A 24244-nucleotide genomic window follows, 5' to 3' on the forward strand; every position below is an offset into this window, starting at 1 on the left:
CATTCATAGCTTTCCCTATAATTCCACTAGTCCGTGGCGTGTCCAGTATCCTGCGAACGTACGTATCCGTGACTCCGTGAATGCCAAGGCTGTCCACGGTTTAAATACAGCCCTCTGGCGGCGGCGGTGGCGGAGGCGGTGGCGGAGGCGGCGGCGGCGGCGGCTCGCTTCCGAAGCCACGCCGCGACGCGGTGTCGCAAGTTACAAGCGTCGCGACGCTCGACTGTAAAATTTTCCAAACGACGACAGAACGATCGAACGTCGCGATGAAGAACGATTCTCACCGCCAATTACGCTCGTTCGAGTTACCGAATCAAATATTAGCGTAACGTTGCGCGCCGCGGAGGGTGGCGGGGACCGAGATACGTCAATTTCGCGAGTAACGGAGAAAACGCGCGGAGCGTCGGTATAATAGGGTCTTAAATTAGAATCGGGGACGCTCGCGGAGGTCAAAGGCGAAGGAGCTGGTCGACGGACAATAAAAATCGACGAGCGAACTTTCATTGAACGCGGCATGCGCAATCGTTTGCCGAGTAAACTCTTTTAATGAATCCAGGGGGTGGGAGCGGTTCGTAGAATCGTCGTGGAACCCTCTCTAAGTGTTTTACAGATACGACTCGCTCGTTTTGTCGTCCCAGGGCGCGATTCGAATTAGAATTAGTGGCACCCCTTTTCGTTGCGTCACGGGGAAGAGATACCTACCTCCCGCTCTGAAATTACCAATTGAACGCGGAAACCTTACAATTCGCGAGTATCCTCTTCGATTTCGAAATCGCGCTTTTCCTGTCGTTCTCGGCATAGTAAATTTCGACTCGATCGCGAAGCTTGAAAATTAGCCAGATTTTGCCCTTTGAAGCTGTTTCGGGTAAGCAATTATTCGTGGGTCAGAAATTGGAGAACATTTGGAATTCAAGGGACGTTAAAAAGTTGTTAAAAAAGTTTGTAATCACGTTTTTCGTATACTACCCGAAATAATGCTATCGATTTGTTTCGGGGCTTCGAAAATGTCGAAATTTTAGACTTCGAAGCTGTTTCGGGCTAAGTGATCGTTGATTTTTAAACAAAACTTGGACTCTGAACGACTTCGAAGCGATTAAGATTTTGAAATCGCCCTCTTCGTACACTGCTCGAAATAATAACGATCGATGCCAGGGAAGTTTCGATCCTTCAAAATTGTTCAAATGTTGCATCTCGAAGCTGTTTCGCTAAAAAAATCATTGTTCGCGTGCCCCTACGCGGAATAACAATAGTTTGGTTTCGTATTCAGCGTGGAGTTACGAGAAACTTTTTCAAAGTTCTCACGAATAGATGACAGTTTTTGTATTCGATCTCGTATTCCGATACAGACGCAACGAATACAGATTCATTTTTGTATTCAGAGTGCAACGATGACCGACGCAACGATGGAGCTACTAGAATTTTAAAGGCTCTAAAACATTTCAAATACGATGGATTGTCTTTCTATTCCGAACAATCGAAACAGTTCGTTTGAAACGATACGGTACGTATTTTTGAAACACGCTCTCCTCCATACCGAAATCGGACGAAAGGTTAACCGAACAATTTAATAAAAAAAAAAAAAAGGGACGAATCTACGATTGGTCGCAAAACTCTCCACGCTCTTGTGTATCACAACATCCTCTATAATACGAGATTCTTCTATACGAGAATCCTGGTAATAAATAACTCGTCGATCGAATTTAAAAAAAGATACATCGCACTTGTCGGTGTTTTCTCGTGAACGAGTTTGATAAACGTCATCGTTCTTTTCCACGTCAAACGACGAGTAATCTAATACCCGCGGGATAACGGCGATTCTTCTATCGCTCGGAATATCGCGATCTGTAGGGCGCGCGAGATGTTCACGATCGTGCGTAATCTTGTTTCTAAAGCGTCCCGCGGGCGTAAAATATCACGTTGTGTTCCAACGATTCCCAGCGGGTAACGTCGAAAGAAATGTTGTCGATCGTTCGTCGCGTGCGTGAATAATCGTTCAACGTCGCACATCCGTGCTTCGTGGTTTCCGTGGCACGTTAGACGGTCGGGGTAGGGACTCGTGCGACCGTACTCGCTGTTAACGATTACACGTGCTTGTTTATTTCCTTCTCGAGGATCCCTCTCCACCCTTCTGCAATCCCATTCCCCGCGATGGAAGAATGGCGTGTGCGCTCCTTCTCCATCATCTCGACCGTCATCGAAAGCGAAAAGAACGGTAGTACACAATCTCGGAGGAGAGCGTTCCCAGACGAGGCATTCCCATGAATCTCCTCCTGAAACGAGCCGAGATAAATCTCCGGTTATCCGCTGGGCATCCGCGACATCCTGCCCAGGGTCGACGATTCGGTTGGGAAACGCGACCGAGTCGGCCGAAATCGATGACGCGACGACTCGTCGGTGTCGCGGTCGAGTCGCGCCCGGTGTCGGTGTTACGACCCGTTCTCCCCACCCCGGGCAACCCGGTGTCGCTCACCGCGCTCCCCTCCACCGACGAAACTTAAATTACCCGTTGAAATCAAAGTGATCTTCCTACCTTCGCCTTCGGTTCGTTCGCTCGTCCGCTTACACGAGTCAACGCGCGAGTCTCGCGCGAGCGAGAGATTCCTGCGGCTTGGCTCACGGGTCGACGAGTTCGCCCTGGCTCACACGACGCGGCTCCGTACGAAACGAAACGAACATGGTGGCACATATACAGACCGAAAGAAGGGGGAGAGCTATCTTCCGACCGTCCATTGGCTCTAATAGGATAATGAAACGTGAATCATGGATGTACGGCGGACGATTATATTTTTATTGTGACCCACGCTCAATTTATTCATTATTTTGTTGAGGCCAATATCATTGGTACGAGGTGTAGGAAGCCATTGCCGTCGGGCACCGTCTCCTTCTCCAGAGAAAGAAAGAGAAAGAGAGAGAAAAAGAGAGAAAGAGAGAGAGAGAGCTTCTACGGGTACTCCCGGTTACGTTTATTATTTTTTATCATCCGAGTTAGAAACTAAACGCATAGACGGATTGGCCACATCCTCGATACCGAGCGCGCACCGCGTAACAACGATGTAATTATCTCGTCGGTAACCACGAAATTGCACGGCAACGCCGCCGCTCGCTCTTGTCGGTGTTCATTAATTTACGACGATTCTTATTGGCGTTTCGTGAGGCCTTTCCCCGTCTCGTGGCGTTTACTCGGTGCAAACAGAGGGCCGAAAGGGGAAAAACGATTGCCGGACATCGGAGTCTGGATTTGAATCACGCGGAGACGTACGACAATGGTGGAAGATTTTCGCGCGCGTGTCGACCAGACAGATGTTCGTCAATTTTCCTATTACGGGGTGGCGTTAACCCTTCGAGGTTGGAGTTCACGGTAACGATCAAGGGGCTACCGTATTGGGGTGGCACCGAAAATATTGCCCGTTTCGAAACTTCAATTTAGCGGTGCGTTAACGATGGAACTGCCAACGACGAACGTATTATTGGGTTGTTCGTAAAGTCGTTTCCTTTTCCAAAATGGAGTATAATTTAATAAAATGTTTATACACTCTAAGGAAATCGTGTTTCAATTTTCACCAAATGAAAACGAAACGACATTCCGAACAGGCCAATATTATTTGTAACAGTCTAGGTGCGTATCTTTGAAATCGGAAAGTCTTTATTTCGATCATTGCGACCGAATAATCGTGCGGGCGACCGCGCCGTTAATAATCGAGTAATTTGAATATTTCAAAGAGACTTTATTAAATGAAAGAAAATAATATACGATAAATCGTGATTGGAACAATTTCGATACTAAATTTCCAGTTAGTTTTCACGTAACAATGCCTGGACAATTTATTTGTACTTAATTCTGAAAAATATATATCGGAAGGCGAATTTGTTGTTTGAGCATGAAAAGACGCAACTAATGTTAGTCGAAAGTATGGGAAAAATTTTACTATTCATTTTACATCTGTTACCCAAACTGCATCACCAATATATAAGAATCATTTCCATTGACAACTTTTCAAGGGACAATAGTAGGGACATTGGACTTCGTTGTACATTTTCAATTAATTAATAACCGATTCGTAATATTGAACGTATAAAAAAAATTGTGGCAAATAAAACGGATGTTGGGCAATTTTGCGCTTCAATTTGGAACGATTCTTAGCTTAAATAACTTCTCGAATAAACAAACCGAGTTGCGCGATAAGCTTAAAGCGACATTAATCGAAACCTGTACTCCTACTGTGTACCAAAGGGTTCGCAAGTCCGTGGAAATAAATAAATGCTTCGAGGGGACGAAATCGAGCAATTTTTTGTGTTCGTGAAATAGTCGGAGCGAGAAATAAGTCCAGAATAAACAAACCAAGTTACGCGATAAGCTTAAAGCGACATTAATCGAAACGTGTACTCCTACTATGTACCAAAGGGTTCGCAAGTCCGTGGAAACAAATAAATGCTTCGAGGAGACGAAATCGAGCAATTTTTTGTGTTCGTGAAATAGTCGGAGCGAGAAATAAGTCCAGAATAAACAAACCAAGTTACGCGATAAGCTTAAAGTGACATTAATCGAAACCTGTACTCCTACTGTGTACCAAGAGTTCACAAGTCCGTGGAAATAAATAAATAAATCCTTCGAGGGGACGAAATCGGGCAATTTTTAGGTTCGTGGAATAGTCAGAGCGACAAATAGGTACAACGAGCCATTATGATAGACTCGTGTCACCGCTCGTGCGGACAAATCGTTTTAACCGTCACCAAGGACTCGTGATGCGGAAACCGAAGCACTTCCAATACTCCCGCTGTCGACGGCCATGCGTTTCGAAAAACGATGTAACCGTGACAGTCCATTTTCAAGCTCGAGCCCCAAGGTCGTCGAAACGTTCCGGAAGCGAGCCCTCGACCGCCGACAATTTCGGTACACTCGATTTCCGGTCGGAATCAGTGCTTCGCTCGCGCTGGCATTCGTCGAAAGTTCGTTCGCCCCCGGTAACGCTTGAAAATCGACGATGATTGCATACCGTTGAAACTTACAGAGGGATGGTCTCCATTTTCGTCGAACCGTCCAAGAGAAGTTCTTCCCTCCTCTCTACCCCCCTGTTCGCCGTAGAACTACCAACTTGGTAAAAAACTCAGCGGGGGAGAAATTGTTATTGCGGGCCGCTTTAACGAGGCGCTCTAATGAACTCACGTGAGCCCGGTTTCCATTCTAAACGATGATCCTTTGTTTTCGCGAAGTACTTCGCGAACGCGAAACGAATTTCCCGGCTTGAGATAATTAGAATCGTTTGTACGCCTCCTCGGAGCAATTAGGGGATCCTGAGTAATTTGAGAGAATGAACCAAGTATCGAGGATAAACGAAATTGCGCGTGTATAATTGTAGTCACTTTTTTGCTCGACGATCCTGTAACTCAGTGTTTCTCAAACATTCATCTCCTCGATGGAGGAAAACTTTCAACGAGTCCTTTCCAGGTAGAATTGAATTACTTTTGCTTCCCGACCAGCGAGGAAGAAAATTATCCAGACAAATTTCGGGAATAGTTAACCGTTATGGTACACACTTTTGGAGACCTCCTTGTCACGTTTTAACTGCTATAAGAAGAGAAATATGTTTCTAATGTACGCGTGCATGTACGTCTGTTCACAGGATTACGTCTAAACGACTCAAAGGGATTTCAATGAAACTTTGTAGATAAGTTTCATACTCTTATTTCAAGAACCGAATCAATTTTGAGCAATATGTGTACACGATTAGCGATGGTAGCTGTAGTTTTTTGGTCTTTCCCATACCGATAAAACTATTTTAAAAATCCCGAAGAATATTAAATTCTATATAGACGGTTAAGAAAAACTACTTCGATAAATCAGAAATTAGCTGAAACATTATTCGTTGCATTGGATCGTTCGGAAAGTCATTTCGTTTCTTTTTTTTGGTGAAAATGAAACACGATTTTTTTAGAGTGTATAAACATTTTATTAAATTATACATTCTCCATTTTGGAAAACGAAACGACTTTCCGAACAACCCAACATATTTAAATTACGATGAAGCTGACGTTTCAATAGACTCTGTATTAAAAATTTATATCCAAATGATTTCGTTTCTTTTTTTGACTTTGTATCTTCTATACGTTGTTCGTCGAACAAAAGAATAAACGCGAACAAAAACCTGACAGACTCGAATTGGTCTCTTTGGTGTTTATTTTTATATACCGACACCGTAATCACATTTATGACGCGGTTGCTGAAACGAGTTGCGCAATTTTCGTCGGATGAAACCGAGGTTCAAGGTGCGCGGAATTACGCAATTTCCTATGACGAGAAAGGCAGTGAATGTTTGTAATGCGAGAAACAGACGAAATATGTGAATAATGCATAAGAAAGAGCAAATCTCCGTTGGACGCGAAGCGCGAAAACTCTCGATAATGAGAACAGTTCGACCGTAGCAAAGCCGATTGGCAGACGGTTGGATGCAAGTTTTCAAAGGAAACACGGATTTGATAGCAAAGCCGATATTGCAAAAATTGCTAGCAAAATGATTTTTTCATTGGTCGGTATACGCGCTCTTTGCCGTTTCCCTCGCGTTACCCATTGAATGCCACCCCCACTGGTCGAGCTAAAATGAAAATTCATGCGTGTCAGAGTGTACAGTGAGTAGCGAAAATATTTGAAAATAAATATTTCATAAGTGAAATGAATATCGGTAGAGTTTTTTTTACCGATACCATCGAATTTCTAGCAACGCGTTGTTTACGGCGTTTCGAGCTCTCGCGTATGAAACGGTCTTTTGTATATATTTCAAACTATACCCCCTAGATACAACATTTCACGATCGAAAAGTCGAAAAAGTAAAAAGGATTCAACTTGGCGACTTATTTCCAATATTATAAAATACGTAACGATCCATCAGAAACAGAAACAAATCCGACGAATGTTGTATAGAGAATAAACTGTAACGAGTGAATCACAAATCGGATAAACGAACGGAAAATTGGAAAAAGTATCTACGAACGTAGAACCAACATCTTTGATTCGCAGTGGCATAGCAGTAAGGATTTTTATTACGATTTCGAAATTGTAAAATAGCAAAAACGGAGATAATTATTACAAATAAACGATTGTTTCCCGAATCGATCCGTGCAATCGAATTAATACGATTGACGACAAGGCAGATTGCGGTAATATAAATATAACTTACTATACCGTTTGTCGTACACAGCTTCTACACAGTATTTTCAAATTGTATCCACTTTCGTATACAACGAGCTTTAAATACACTATTGAGTTTATCAGGATTGTCGCACAATTGAAACCTCGCTTAATAAATATCAAACGATCGATCAAAAACAATGCGTGATTCGGATCGTGTGACCAGCTGACGAATAACCCGAATATCGTTCTTAAACAAACTTTAGATTTCAAGCCATGCAATATCGAGTATATATACAACTGTGTGGTATTTATTACGCGATATTGAAATCTTTTCGATATTACATTTCATTCGATGGATACCGACTCGTACCGGATCACATAACTCATTCTATCTACACGGTAAATGTTTGGTAATAAAATATTTTACGGTACCGATGGAATGCAGCGAAAAATAACGAATGTAATGAAATTCGATGCTCGTCGAAAACATGCATTCCATATATACACAGTTGCATCACCCATGTGTTGCGGGACACTCGTACTTCCTCCACAACGAACGGATACCAATGATCGTTTCCAGTAAGATCCGGTAGAATCGATAAAATTGGTGTTATTTTACACGAAGTATTGCTTTTACGAAGTAAATTGAATTTCGTTCAATTTTGAAGAAAATTGAGATTTCATAGATCGCTTCGTATCGATTCGTTTCTTCACGTTCTCGTCTCACTTCGAAATTCTACATTTATTTCGCTCTTACCCCGGAATAATTTTACATTTACTTCGCTCTTTGGAACGATTCTACGTTCAGTTTACTCTTGCTTCGTACGCGTCCTAGCTTCACGCGCGAGTGAATTACTATCTCATAAATGAAACACACACACGCAGAGTGTATCTCTGAAATTGATCAACGACGAACTTTTACTTCCTCCTTCGTTGTATATACTCTCCATCCGACCCAAAGCCATCGAACGTCGAAGTATGATGTATATGGCAATGTAGAATCGACCAGTATGTACAACAGGTACCGTGTAATTATCGATTACGTCGAACAAACGACATCGCTGCGAGACAAATCGTTTTCGAAGAACGAATGGCAACAATCGGCGCGTACCATTCGACGTTACTTTTATTCTCGTGTCTCAAGTATCTTTGTAGAAGTAATTCGACCGCGGATGAATACAATCGCGATGAATTAAGGAGTGAACTGTCTTCTCCGCTAGTTTGCGAGAAATTCGTATCAAAAATCGTCCATCGACGCGACAACGAATTCAACGTTAAGAAACGCACGAGAACGTTTTTACTCGCGAAAATCCTAGCTGGGTCTCGTCTCTCGTTGATTGCAAAACTCGAGTATCGTTCAATTTTTTTTTTTCTTTTTTTTTCGCCAGACACGCCGACGAATCTCGCAAGATAAAAAACTCCGAAATGGAGTCTCGTTACCGACGAGATAGGAAAAACTACGTTCAATCTTGCCGGCTCTCGACGTGTATCGAGCGCTAGGGATCGCGTTAAGGGATATTCGTAGGGCTGACAGATTGATTCGCAGACAGGGTTACACCGAGAGCCAGCATCGTCTCGTTAATCGATACATTTGTACGTGCACACACGGTTTATTGAACTAGGTAACCGCGCGAGTACACAGCCAACACTTGCACGCACGCGTATTGTTCGAATTTATTAACCAAACCAGTCGAATTACCCGATGTTGACCGAGTAAACCACAGTTTCGCTCGAAATTTGAATTAAGAGAAAAATTAAACAGAATGTTACGCGGAACTTAGAATGCTTAAGTAAAAGTTACATCGCGCGTTGTACGATGAATTCTTGCGCGTATATTCGTTTTCTTTTACCCTTGATACGGAAGGAAACTGTTTCAAATTCTCTTTGCTTATTCTTTTTAACGTAATTTTTGTTACACAACTATCTCGTTGACGAGCTTCTAAAAATAAAGTATGTATATATAGTTCGATAGACTTCTAACAGAGAATTATTGCTAACTTCTGGAAATATTAGGATCTAGAACTACGAAAAGGTACAACTTCGAGCCAAAATCTTTAGAATGATACTCAACTTGTTTGCTCTAGAGCAAGTACAATATAATCGTCATAATATTTTTCTAATTTTCTTGAGTATTGTATAGATGATGATCTTTATTTTAAGGTTTCACGGTGATATTCAAAGTTATAATTAAGCAATAAGATCTGTATTGCTCTAGGTTACTTTTGTAGAAGAACATTGGTCGTGCAATCAATAATCGAGTAGAAATTTATGAAAAAGATTCACACTCTCTATTCTCTTTCGATAAGTTACAATAAAGCAGTATGATCTGTTTCGCTATCGATGACTTTTGTAGAAGAATATTGGTCGTGCAATCAATAATCGAGTAGAAATTTACGAAAAAGATTCACACTCTCTATTCTCTTTAAATAAGTTACAATAAAGTAATAAGATCTGTATTGCTCTCGGTGACTTTTGTAGAAGAACATTGGTCGTGCAATCAATAATCGAGTAGAAATTTACGAAAAAGATTCACACTCTCTATTCTCTTTAAATAAGTTACAATAAAGCGATAAGATCTGTTTCGCTCTCAGTGTCTTTCGTAAAGAAACATTGATCTTACGAACAATAATCGAATAGAAATATACATTCTCTTTTCGATATTAGCGTACATATAAATTTCCTACGCGCGCCTAATACATCGCTCTAATCTTGCGCAAGTAATCGAACGAAATAAACGAGGCTGCTACTTTGTGCGAAAGTAAGTTTATTTATGTACGAATGCTCGAAGAGTGAGTTTCCGAGACGATGTATGTGCTAGGACGGTTCAATAAGTAAACGGACAAACGCGCGTGACGGAGAAACGACTTTATTTATAGCACCAGGGGTGGTCTCATTAAGAAACATTAGTTACCTGCAAAACGCCGTGAAGTCCGTTTTTCTACGTTGTTCGTGTCCGGTAGTTAATCTCTGGTAGTTAATATTTAAACGCGACCGCCACATTGCGAAACTGCACCGTGGATGCACAGCCTACTGTAATTGTTTTGTTAAACGAAGCCGCGTAATCGGTTAAGGGATCGGGGACTGACGGATAAACAGTTGATGTTTCAGATATTTTACACGCTAACCGAATATTGCTCATCCGTTGATGAATATTAACGAATTCAATATTTGCCACATTTTACCGTGAATGAAAAAATTATTCATCGTCAGACGCTTAAAATGTAAATACTATAGCTTAGAGATAGTCGACCGATCGAATGAATTTTTGGATTGTTCACAGCCAAGTTTGCTTTTGTTAATAGTCCATATTTTCTTTATCGAATAAATATCTTATCGGTATGTAAATTGTTTCGTTACGTTAAAACTTAGAGAAACGAGACACGTAGCGCAATTTAATTAAAAATTTCAGATCAATTTCGTTGTTCAAACGACAACTGACAAACGAATAAAAACGCAACCGTCTTGTAAAATATCTTCGCGGCATGGAACTGCAAAATTTTAATTTTCGAAGCTGCATCGGTCGACCGAATGTTTAAATTTCTTCTGAAATCTTCGCTTCGATACGAGGTAATTCTAAATCCGCTAAGCTCGCAGAATTCCATTAACATGGGTGAATCGTTATCATCCGCCGAAAGCTCGTTTTACAGTACATTTACATTAATCGTTGAATCTAGTATCGGAATCGTGTTTGGAAATCGTAGATCGCGGTGTTCGCATCGCGAAATGGAATAGAATCGTTCTGGTTACCTGGACGCGAGATCGATTTCTCGATCATCCTACGCGCAGGTCCGCGAACGCGCAACGTTAAGGTTTCTATGGGCGAGATCGTAATCGGATAAACGGCTGGAAAGAAAATCGCTTCAACATTTCCTGGAACGGAACGGCGATTCGAAGCGTTAATTACGCGCCATTATCTGAACCGCGCGTGTGCAACAACTCGTATCGAGGAACATGAAAATCCTGCATCGTGCAACCAGTGCACGTGGGCCCCAATTTCGCGTAAATCGTCGTCCTCTCGAACGGGAAATTCATTCTCTGCCCCTTTCTTTCATTCTCGAGCCGCCGTGTTTCGCGATAATTTACCAAACGTAGAAACAATAACGCAAGATTGTTATTTCTCGATCGAAAAAACCGAGTCGAGCCGAGCCGAGCCGAGCCGAGCCGAGCCGAGTCGAACCGAGCTGGTCCGGTCACGAAGATCGAGCTGCAGGTTGCGTTCGTTGATTAAGCTGGAAGTTTCTCGCGGAAATGTTTGCTCGGAACTCAGAACGTTCCAATTAAGAAGAAACATGGAAGACTAAACAAATTTTTCCATCCAAATAGAACGGAGCTTTATTAAAGTTTGAAATTTTACGAAAGCGCGTCGGTTAAGAACAACCGGGATATTCTTTTCCAGCGTATATTGTTCGAGATCAACGATTTGTACACTTTTACGCTAATTGGCCAGCGGCGGTACGAACGAACGAACGAACGAACGTATTAACGAAACAATAATTTGGCGATTTGGTAATTACCGCGAAATCGATACAACGTTACCGGCTGTTTAATGACCAATTTGTTCGGCCGATATAACGAAACAGGTAACCGTGTCATTAGCGATCCGTTGTCCCGAATTAAACACGGAACCGGAATGTTTTGTACCGTTGGAGCGATTAGAGACACGAAAGTGAGCGATAAGGCGAACTTAAATGAATTTCCGTGCTCCATTTTCTTGCGTTACCATTATACATTTACGTACGTGCGTGCAGTTGATATTACGTTCGTGAATTTCCATAATGCACACGATGGATAATGATAGATGTACCGTAACCGATCGTCACGTTCAAAGTTAATTACGTTGAAGAACTCTGGCTTATTAGAAATTCCTTAATCCGATAATGGATACTATTCGTGTAGAATACGTCAGAAGTTAATTATTAGCGAGAGCTACGCGGACAGACGTATTCTATCGCCGCTACTGCTATTTTCTTTTTCTCGGTATTTGACGAGTATTTTAATCGAAAAACTCTAGTTAATTGAAAATAGTTACCTTCGTATCGTCGATCACCGTACATTCTAGAATACACTGTACGATGATTTTTAATTAACGTAAATACAGAGAGCAGTACGCGAAACAATTTTCTCATGAATTTCAGAGTTTCGAAATTATAAATGTTCATTAAAACCAATATTCTACTCGCATGAAATTACATTCTTTCGATCTCGACTCAAAGACAGAACCGATAAAATTTAATTCACTTTAAACGAACATTTATAACGTATCTCGAACAAAATTTTCGTATTGTAATACGAGCGGGTTACATCGAATTGGTCTCTTCGCATTCTTGTCCCACTTTTGACCAATCGTACTCGTTAATCTTTTACGTCGGGAACGTAGAATAATTTCGCGTTTATTCCACTCGTAACCTGGGCGTGAATTTATTGCCTCGCGAATAACAGTATCGTAGATATATACGGTGTAATTAATTGTGAAATTCGATGTTTGGAAATCGTTCGATGCGGACAGAAATCGATCATCGAACCTGCAATCTGAACGATTTTACGCGGTCGTGAACCCTTTGGAGGCCCGTATCGACCCGATCGAAATACTCGAGAAACTTTCTGGCACTGTGGAAACCTTTAATCGCTCGCAGTGCAATTAGGCGACCTTCTTGTTCCTTCTTTTTAGCGGTGTATTCCGTGGAGAGGAATTTTCGCGGTATTGGCTACCCAATAAGGGTCAATTTAACCTGCAAACGGTATCGATTCCCATCGGGGCATCCTCGGCATATTTTTTCGCGGTACCGGCGACCGACCTCGTTAAAAAGCTTTCTAATTAAGTAAAGAGAAGTATATACACTCGACGGCAGTAAAGCCGCCGTATCACCGCATGGATGCCGCCACAAAGGGGGCGAGAACGACCAGTCTAATGCGCGGTCGAGGCAACGAGTTCCGGGACAGACGGACGAGGTGTTCGCGAATGCTCGCCATTAAAGAAACGGAACGCGAGAAACGATGCGACGACCTACCAAGCCCCGAGACTATCCGTAGAATGGGAGAAATTCAATTACTTAACAATCACGGTGATATATTTGAACAGAATAGAAAAATAATTCACGCAGCTACGCATCACGCAAATGGTGTACACAAGACTTTTATCTTTGGTTGTTACTCGCCACTTGCTCTTTCGTTCTGTTATAGTACACTAGACTGCTCGCTCGAACAAGATTCTCTATCATAACGTTCGCACTATGGACGATACAGTGGACAAATATTCTATAAGAATACTATGATTTTCTGTAAAGTATTTTATAAATGTCCGGTACTGGTATCAGAAAATCTTTTGGCAATTATTGCATCATAACTGGAACATAGTAAATGTGAACAAACTCGGTGCTTAACGCTTGATAATAAAAGCAGTAATATACTGATAGAGGTAACAACGAAATGATATACATAAATATTTGCGTATGGACAGTAAGTTTCCTGCAATGTTTCTTCATCATACATGGAGCAAACATCAATCTCATCTCACTGAGAATAAGTATTGATATTGAAATACAATGTTTGCGTAATAACATTAAAGAATTCTATGGTGTATTGTACCTGCCAGTAGGGAAAGTTTTGTCTTTGCAGGAGACAAATAAAATAATAATACAGACGACAACCGACGGGCCAAGACGCTTTCATCGAAATGAGAATGAGATCGCGATTACGCGGATTTTGACCGAATTGAACCCAGAGGAGGAAAAAGTCGCTCAGATAAAAGGGATTTTCTCGAATTCTTGAGAACCAAAGTTATTTTTAACTTTAATCGTTTCGGGCAACGACGAGAACGAGAAACGTACGGATACATTTCCATTTGAAATTGAAAAATTCTCGTATCGAGCTACTCTAAGGAAGGATTCGAATCCTTTCGATGACAGCGAATTTGATACCTTTTAAATAAAATTCACAACTCGCGAGAAATGAAGGAAAGTCGATTTCGTGAGAATTAAACAAACAACTAAATGGAATAACTAAACTGAAGCGATAAATAACACTAAACGATCAGTCTGAACGTTAGATATATTGAGTAACTTTTTAAAGTTAAAATATAACGATCTTTCTGCAGTAATCGATCGTGCCTTTGAAATTTACAGGGAAAAACGCAACAAATACGATAATCGTGCCAAAATAACGAATTCGTAAAGAAAGCTAATTTCATACTTTGTAAAGTAATACCTATGATTATCGTTTGCATTGTACTTCATATTTATCTTTGTAGCGAGTGTCGAAAATGGAATTATTTTCCCCGGTGTTCCAGCACCAAATTGACTCCGTTTCGCGTAAACAACGGCAACATTAATCCAGGCAAAATTCATACGAAAGTATTGCTTTTCAATCTGATAATGATTTATTCCGAGTTGTCTCGATGGTACTCGATATTCGAATCGTATCGATACCACGAGAGACATTAACAAGTATATTTTCCCAATGGCAACTTCGATACACGTTCGATACCCTAACACAATGCCCAGGCATTGATACGTATCGATGCTAACCGTACACGTAATGACGAATCGGACCAATCGTTACTTTCATGATTGGCGGGCTGCGAACGCGTACCGGGATTCATTATTCCCATTTTCCGCGCAAATTATATTTACTACGCGACTGATTTTCATTCCAGTTGGACGTTTCGCTTCTGTTCGTGCTTTTTCACCGAGTCCCTTTTTATGTTGCAAGCGGTCACCGAACAACGACAACAATGAGCGATCCACTAACGCGGAAACGAGACACGAACGTTCAGTTTACGAAACACGGGGGAACTCGTGACCCGTTTGCAGCGTATTGAATGGCCCGGTGCATTAACAGAGATTGCACGCGTTCAATGAGGCAATTTTTTACACGGCGCCCGTTATTGCGCTGAAATAAAAAAAAGTATCGCGCAAATATGTTCGAGACTCGATTAACTTTGCAATCAAAAGTATATTCAGCCTCCGTGACCGAAGCTGCACCACACTTTCGTGATTTTACGACTCTATCTATGAAGAATGACCGGCATCGATACGTAAAAAATAATCAACGTTCGAAATTTGTTCCATTTAATGAAATAAGTTAGAAAGAGGCTGAAAGTAACGTGGGTGGATTTTATTGTAACGGTGCTCGTGATTTGCAAATTTCCTAAAAAATACTAAAGATTACGTTTGTCGATGCAATGAATAGACAACGAATTCTTAAACGTATTAAACGAGCAATTCTTTGTAGTACAATTGTAAACCGTTAAGAGAGAGATAATAGATGCGATGAAAATATTTAAATAGGAAAGAAATTAGAAAATAATGCTCAAAATTGATTAGACCGATAATGCTAATTCAGGAGGAAAAATAGAAACTCGGTGAACGTTGATATTTGTTACTTGCATCCCCGAGAATAAAACTCAAGATTACTATATGTCGATAAAATTGTAGTTTGAAAATCGTTGAGAGATATGACGGGGACAATGATGAAAGTATTGAAATAGAAAAGAAGTTAGAAAATATAATAATGCTTATATTGGATTTGGACTGACGGTAATTCGATAGGAAAAATTAAATCGAACGAACGCTGGTATTTATTACTTTCGTCTTCGGTTTCCTCTGCGAAGAGTGATTCTACGCGATGGGGAAGGAAGAGTATCTCGTGGCAAACAAAGAGGAGGAGTTATATTTACAGGAGACCTTTATTCCGAGATCTCTGTTATATTGACATTGATGAGCAGGATATTCAGAAATATACGGCACGAGCTTTGCATACGCGTATCACTCATCGAAATAAAAATACTCTTATTTATCATAGGAGATGTGTCATACGTCCACCCATCTGAATATTTCCACTCGTCTGAATATTTCCACCCATCTGAATACATAACTCGGCACATCTCTTCATTGTGGCTCGCGCAGGCATGAAAAACATCAGGTTTTTCCTATAACCACCTCTCCGCAATAATCAGACCGTAATGCAATAACGCGAACAGCAGCAACGGTAATAAATCAGTAAACCGTAATAAAACGTGAAACGAAACCGGCCGACAACCGACACAATGGACACGTTATCGCGCAGAAAGAGTTGATTTTCGAATCCCTATCAATTTACGTGACGCGTACACAATGTTCGCTTCGATGGGGTTCGTTGCAACAACGGTGTCTCGATGTTGGTATATTTACACGGATCACTCGGAGACACCGTTAAAGAACTTGTCACAATATTTCTGAACCACCCATTATTTACGGATGGAAGATAACGTCTATAAATACAGCGTGAAAGGACTCGAAAGGTGGATGCAACGAAAGGGTAACGCGGAGAGTGTAAACAAACGGTGGAACATTGGGAGAATTGAACGAATCGTTCTTATACGAAAGTAATCTCCAAGTTTGGAAACGAACGGTTCTGAAAAATGATCGATGGTTCTTCGAAACGAATGTTCGCGACAGAAACGAAGAACAAGTCTCGGAGATGGCAACGTTTTCGAACGACGAGTTGCATCGAAAGATTGAATTTCATCGTCGGTCCCGTTCACGGTGCATTTGACATTATCGAAGTAAGATTCGTTTTCGAACTCCCGTGACCACGCATCTCGAGTCATTTTCTCGGCGTAGATGCTGTCATTTTTCTACTGCGAAATTGCTTTCTCCCCCTATCTCCGTAAATTGCAATCTCGAAATACTCACGAGAGGAATTTATCGATCGATCGTGCTCGCGGGTGTCTTCAAAGGGGAGACATTTCCAAAAATTCCGCACGGAATGCAACAAGAAGGAAATCGATAAAGAGTTTTCCTTTCAGCAGTCTCCACTCCGGATTGACTGACGCGAGTTCCAGGACCGCTGATGCGCAAGCAACGAAAAGAAGCGATCCGGAAGCGACGCACAAAGGCCCGCGACACTGACGCGAGATCCACTTTGTTTCGCACGATGCCTTTGCAATGTCGCGAATTCCTCGTAACGACATTTGCGGTAAAGCAATTTCCCGTGAACTGGCCGACAACAAGCCCCGCGCAAATTGTAATTCCATTATCAGCCTAATTACGCGATGAACTTTGACACAAATTCAGGTCTCATATTCATAATGCGGTAATTACGTGCCAACCGGTTTTGTATAAACGACGAATCGTAACTAATTAACGACGTTACGATTAATTTGTTAACTCGAGGAGCCGAGGAGCGCGGAAACAATACACGACGAGTCCGACGCGGCTTAAGTAGATCGATCCGGCGATGGTCGGACACTGAGAAAACTCGCTCGAAGGACTCGAGACCGGGAATGCCGATTTTTCTCCTGAAAAGATAGATTTTTCGGATCGATACGGCTTCCAAAATTGGGAAATTGATTTGCTAAAGAATCGAGTAGAAAAAAATCGATTTCTTGAGAAATCCGACATCTCTGACTCGTATTATTTATTCGTACGATCAGATTTTCGTGGAAGGAGGAAATATTGTGCGTTTGTCTTTCAAATCGATTTAATTTTGCGTTGAAAAAAGAAGATTCGCGAGAGAAAATTGATCGACGAAAGGTTGATAGAAAAAATCGATCTAAGATGACGTCCCTCCTCGTTATTGAAAATTAGTAACCGATGATGGTAATTTTGGGAACGATCAGGAACGTGTTGTATTTAATTCTAATTGCCGTGGATTATTTTCGAATTTAAGTAGATCAGCACAGCGACAGTCGTACGCGAGAAGCATCGTTTAATCGATGTTAAAGTAAGGAACTAAATACGATTCCGGAATAATGATATTAAATATCAGACTTGTAGAACGAAAAGAATTAATGTATTTAAGTTTATTGTAATGAGAAACTGAAACTGTTGATTCTGAACCTACTTTCAATCCATAGATTGCGGTACAATTTTTTTATATTAACGATTGTACACATGTTATATGTGTATAAGAAAGATGCGGATCTACATTTATATACGACTTTATTATCGCTCTATTATTAAATAATTGTAATCGTTTTGAAATTCCGTTGACAGTTACACAATTGCAATTGTTTTGAAATTACGTTTGACAATTACAATTGCAACTACAGACATTAGCAATCACAATTGTGATTAGAACGAGTGACAATTGCATTTGGTAATTAAAATTGCAATTGTAATGTGTAACGATTACATTCAACAAATACAATAGCAATTTCAACGAATCGAATCGACGATCACATTTGACCATTCGCATCGTAATCGCGTTCAGCAGTAATTACACACGACAATTACAATTGTACCTACGACAATTAGAAATTGCATTTGGTAATTCCCGTTGCAATGATAGCGAGTAGAAACAATCACTACAGTTTTATTGAGTATTTGTCAGTTACGATGTACCGTGACTGTAATTAGCGATCACATTCGTCGATTAAAATCGCAATTGTAGTCAAACGTGATAATCCATCGCAAAGTATTATATATACATCCGTGTACCCGGTTGCAACTCCGTTTTCTTTGTTCAAACGAACAGTTCTCCGTTGAAAATAAAAAGAAAAAAATGAAACAACCAAATTGTAATTCGTAATTACAATCGTAGTAATTGATCGTGTTAAACTCGAAACGACTTGAACGTAATCTCGGTAAATCGGAGCGGTAATGATCGGGCAAGCGGAGAATTGTCAGGTAGAAAGCGAAGCGGTTTGCAGCTGACGTTAGTTGGCACTATTATTGCGTTCAAGCTCTAAACGCCGAGGTGCTGTATCGCTTTGAACGCGGATTAAGCAGATCAAGGCGGTAACGAGCAAACAAGCAGAAAATCGACACCGGTGCATCGTCGGGTCTCGAGCTAATGTTCATAATTCAGCAAATAGGAAATGAAACATGCTGCTGGCGGTTGTCACGAACCGTTTACCTTTACGCGAGCATCCGCGTTAAGGCGGACTCGCAGAGCCAAGGAAATCCGGCGAGGTTAACGAAGCCGTTTATACGCGCGACTCCCGAACATTGCCACGGAGAACTCGGTAATTTCGATTAACCGTCGAAACGAGTTTCTTTACTTCGATTTTCTTACCGGTCTCCGAACTTCTTCCACAAAGAGAATGCATTCTTAACGAGGACCAGGGAAGATTATCCCTTCGGGCGCGATGGCTTGCCACGAGCGACTAATAGGCTTTTAGAACCTCGATCGTAATAAAATTCCGGGAAATGTTTCGTCTGTTTAAAATAAACGCCAATTTGAAAAAGTACGCGGTGAAATCGATATCGCCGATGAAATTGAGCAAATTTTAAGATGGTCGATAATTTGCTAATTGATCTCTAGCGGTTTTTTTTTTTATGTAAATTATACTGCATTGTTTGGAAAATAATTTCGTTTCTTTTTTTTTCGGTGAAAATTAAGCACGACTTTTTTAGAGCGTGTAAACATTTGATTGAATTGTATATTCTCCATTTTGGAAAATGACTTTCCGAATAACCTAATCATTCTGTAGGATTTTACAATAAGAACAACAGAAGCGTTACAAGATATTTTTACAACGGTTATATTCTTTTATCGAATATATATATATATATATCGATTCGTATTGGGTAATGCTTTATAGATTATCGAGTTACTAAAATTTACCATCGAAATTCTAGTTCGTTCGAAGAAAGTTTCGTGCACGGGAGCGACCAACTTGCAATTCGTCGTTCAGTGGAAAAATTCGAATTGTGGTTGTCGATCGACTCGTTTCAACGTGTATCAACTAGGTCAACGTAATGCGAGAAACGAAGAGAATATTCCTACCGTATGGGAAGATAATACTGTCGAGAATCCAAATTTGTCGATTCCGCGAATAAAATTCGGATAAAATTTCATCGAATATATAATACTTACTTGGAAATAAAACAACAAGCACCGGATTATCTTTCGTGACTTTCATTTCATTTCGATTCGAAGTTCTATCGTTCTTATTGGAAAACTCTATGCAAACGAAACAAAAGCGATCTTAAACTTGCGAACACTTTAAATATTCATACCAAAGAATTCTATGCTCCTTCGATGCCTTGACTTCGAATACTTCGTTTAACGTGATCTTAAGAACAATTCGAAACGAAACGATCTCTGCACACACGTAATACGTTTACAATGTTTCACTGTTCATCCTTTGCGAGGAAATACGAAACGTGGAGGAAGAAAAATTCAAGGAAATGCACGTTTGACGCACGTCACCGGTATTCTCGACAGTTTGAAAATTTCGGTTTGCTTGTATCGTCTCGAACAGCTGTGCGAACATAAATCTATGTTTACTCGGACGTCTTTTTGGAAGACCACATCCGGTCGATAGGTCACGGTTCGAAGGATGTGCAAACATAATTTCGGTAGTGCTTGTGGACCCTTTCGTATCGTTCACGGGGACAAAGGACGGGCGTTAAGGGAAGGATTTCGTCGAAGATTGCTCGGGTTTATTGACTGGAAATGCTGATCGATAATTGAGTGGATCCAACGAATATCGAATGTTCCCGGAGCTGCATCGGGCATTCGAGCAATCTCAATCTTTATCGAGAGGACGAGTGCCTCAATAGCTGTCGTCGGGCTCCGACGAAAAGATCCAATCGGCGAGCAAACCGATGGCTATCAAACTCTCGGTGAAATGGTTCTCCACTTCGAGATACTTTCGATAGCAGGGATCCATTCTGCTCGTGGAAACGTTCGTCGCGTTGATTTATATTCTTTTGGTTACGAACGAACACCACCGTCGCTCCGTGATGTTTTTCAGTCGCGAAGCACCGATACATTTCATCTTATAAGACTTCGTATCGTCGTTAGCTTAATATTCATCGAACTTTACCGGTTGGCAAATCGAAGAAAAATACTAAATATACTTGCGACCCAGAGAACCGGATAATTGTCCTCGAACGAGCCCCAAAGACGTTGCATTCCGTTTCATTTCGATGGAAATTAAAATTCAACGTATTGAAAAATTATCCATCCCATCAGTGATCATTTTTCATTTGGTATCCTCCTCGACTCTCTGATAGATTTTTCTCGGTATATTTATTTTCCAGTAAATAATATCGCGACGAAGACGACTCGTAAAATCGAGTGACGATTTATTTATCTCGTTTCAATTCTACGTACTGTACACTCTTATTGTATTAAATTAAACAAAGCGCGTACAAAGAAGAATATTGCGCGTGCAAATCTTCCGTGAACAGTGAAGTTACCACGATGATACATATTCAAGAAACTTACCTGCGATAAAACCGAAGTACCGTTTCTCCATCCACGAAGTTTTCTTACCGTTACGTTTTCCCAAATTAACGAATATCGAGACAAATAGAATAATAATACAGACAGCCGACACTGGCACGCTATATTCGTACAATACTAATAACGTATAAACGTTTCGACCCTGCTTTTGGGTCATCCTCGGTGTATCGATCTATTTCTCTTGTCGAGGAAGAGAAATTTCTTCTTCCCTCCGACGCATACACGTACGTACGAAATATCTTCTCTATTGGGGAAGATCCAAACATTTTCCCTCGAATTCATTATTATCAGTATTGCGCGTGTACGTCGAGTGTCTCTATTATTATTTTATCGATCGATAAACATTGTTGCACGGAAAGTCTTATTCCGTATCGTCGCGTCAAGTTCAACGAGAAGATGCGTTGCGGGCGTTTCGTTCGTACCGGCCACTTCCGCGTTGAATTTATGAAAATTATTACAATCAATTACCTACCGGTTACGGTCTATCGTACCAGTTGGCCAGCAACGTTACGTAACATTAATGCCCGCCAATAAAAAGCAACTGTTCCCCGACATCTACAACTACATTTTGACAAACTGCCACCCGAGTTCTATTAACGGATCAATTAATTAAGTGGACTTGCCCTTAAGCTCCATATCCGTGACCTGATCCGCTTTGTAGGTGGCCGTCTCCCTGCGATCGCCAACGATGAAGTAAATATTCGTGTATTCCTCGTCGTCGTTCCCGCCGGTTCCGTTCCTCGCCTCGAGGTCCATGGCCAGGCGAATAATTTCGGCCTTGAACCGGCTTCCGCTCCTCTGTACTCGACCTTGCGACAGCTTGCGAGGCGACCCGGCCTTGCTACTACTCGGGGCTGCGAAAGAAATTCATCAGGATCTCGTTCACACGGTCCTTATAAAATTGAAGATTAAAAGAGAACAATTTCGGGGCTACACGAAATGAAAGCTCAAGGTTCGTGGATCGGAGCGAGGACAAGCTTCAGGAGGACCGTCGACTTAACCCTTTGAGTGCCACGGAGGCGTAACGTTAATAACAATCGCGCGGTGGTACGAACATTCACAGAAATCGTTCGCTTTCTCAGATTTCGCAATATCTCGACGTTTTATTTGTCATAATTAATAACGATCGTCATTGGACCGTAGTTTAAACAATTATTAAGAATATTCTGGTGTAAATAATGACTGGAGAGACATTAATTTGTTGAAATATTCGGTTAGATAAAAAAAAAAAGCGGTCGAAGTAACGTTAAGTAACCTTGTGGGGGGTATATATAAAGCCACCGGTTGCCGAAAACTTCATTCCCCCGGGGACCGCCGAGGTGGACGGACGTGTCTACCTCTTGGACACCTGGACCCTCCACGGACTACCATGGATATCGATTGACCCCTTGGTAACCAGTGCTGACCGCTGATAGGCGGTGGACAGTACTGGCGACCATTCTCTAATTTTTTTCTTTTTTTTTCATGAAGAGGTCTCTCTCAACACAGCCACTGTGGGATCTTCAATTTACTTTTAAGCTTAGACCAAGTTAGTTTTAATGCCACCATGTTCGAACATCTGTACTCTGCCAAGCAATTATCGAATTTTTAGCTTAATTTTGCTCGCTTCCTCGTTTCCCAGATCGGTCACCTCTGCTCGTTGCATAAGCAAGTGACCGGCCGTGTAGCTGGACCGAACAGTCGATCGCCGTTTCTTCTGTTGCGTCACGCTTCTAGAAGAAGATGTTACGAACACAGAGGGAGGTTTTACCTCTGTCTCTGTGGAAGTCACCGATCGCAGGAGAGGACCCTCTCTTCTGTAATCCTTCGTAAGTCGTGGCTCATGGCGCGAAGAAATGGGGTGCTCCTTTCGGCAGTATCGGCCACTTCTTCCCGAACCGACCTAGTAGGACCAACTCCACGGTTTGCGTCGCCTCCTTCCCAATTTTGCCACATTTTGTCCGACAATGTAATTGCTTGGCAGAACTAAACGAGGTAGATCGATGGAACTTTGTTCCATCTATTTCCCTCCGGGTCTCCACTCGCAGCAACCTCCACGTGGTGAGACCCGGTAATCGGTACTATTCGCGACGAGAAACAATTCCTCGTCGCGGGTAGTACCGAGCTAATTGGCTGCGAATTTAGAATATTTAATTAATGTATAAGAAACGATCGAATACTTTGGTACAAAACAATTTTGTCAAATGTAACAATATGAATGTAACTCCGATGCATTTCAATAAATTCATTAAGTAAATCACGAGTAGCTTTTTTCCTTTCCCTACCATGCCCCTAATACCTCTATGTGATCCTGAATTATAAGCCAAAGGGACAAACTTACAAATTTAGCTTAAGGAATTTCTTGCAAATTATATCATTGTCAAACATCCACGAAAAATGAATAACCCCTCGGCGATCGTGTTCTCCTGACACCAAACCCTGAAAATCGGACAAAAATTTTAGGAAATGTTCGATTTGGAAACTTTGGTATCAGGAGCACATGATACCCGAAGAGGTATTCTTATTCCGCGGATTCTTCGAAATGACGTCAAATTCCAAGAATTTCCGCGAATTGCGATTTCGCGGCAGATTCGAATTTATTTCTGTACTTTTGCTAAAATTTTTCATCGATTCGGGAACTTTGGTATCAGGAGCATATGATACGCGAAGAGGTATTCTTACTCCGCGGATTCTTCGAAATGACGTCAAATTCCAAGAATTTCCGCGAGTTACGATTTTGCGGGAGTTTCAAATGAATTTCTATACCTTCGCCAAAAATTTTTCGTCGATTTTGGAACTTTGGTATCAGGAGTATATGATACGCGAGGAGGTATTCTTACTCCGCGGATTCTTCGAAATGACGTCAAATTCCAAGAACTTCTACGAATTGAAATGTAAATGTACAGTGGAACCTGATCAAGTAGGAAGATAGAAGGGACAATGATACTCGATAGAATGCGAATC

The 24244-nt window shown here is 41.3% G+C and overlaps 1 protein-coding gene across 1 annotated transcript in view; it reads right to left on the reverse strand.

The window, feature by feature from the left end:
* Pde9 (phosphodiesterase 9) overlaps window positions 1-24244 on the reverse strand; it is a 190588-nt gene that overhangs the window by 53389 nt on the left and 112955 nt on the right. Inside the window, exon 4 of the mRNA XM_076308050.1 lies at window positions 21925-22155. Within this exon, the coding sequence (XP_076164165.1) occupies window positions 21925-22057 (133 nt within the window). The 5' untranslated portion in view covers window positions 22058-22155. The remainder of the gene's footprint in view (window positions 1-21924; window positions 22156-24244) is intronic.

The sequence above is a fragment of the Ptiloglossa arizonensis genome, chromosome 3 (genome assembly GCF_051014685.1).
Source record: "Ptiloglossa arizonensis isolate GNS036 chromosome 3, iyPtiAriz1_principal, whole genome shotgun sequence".
NCBI lineage: Eukaryota > Metazoa > Arthropoda > Insecta > Hymenoptera > Colletidae > Ptiloglossa > Ptiloglossa arizonensis.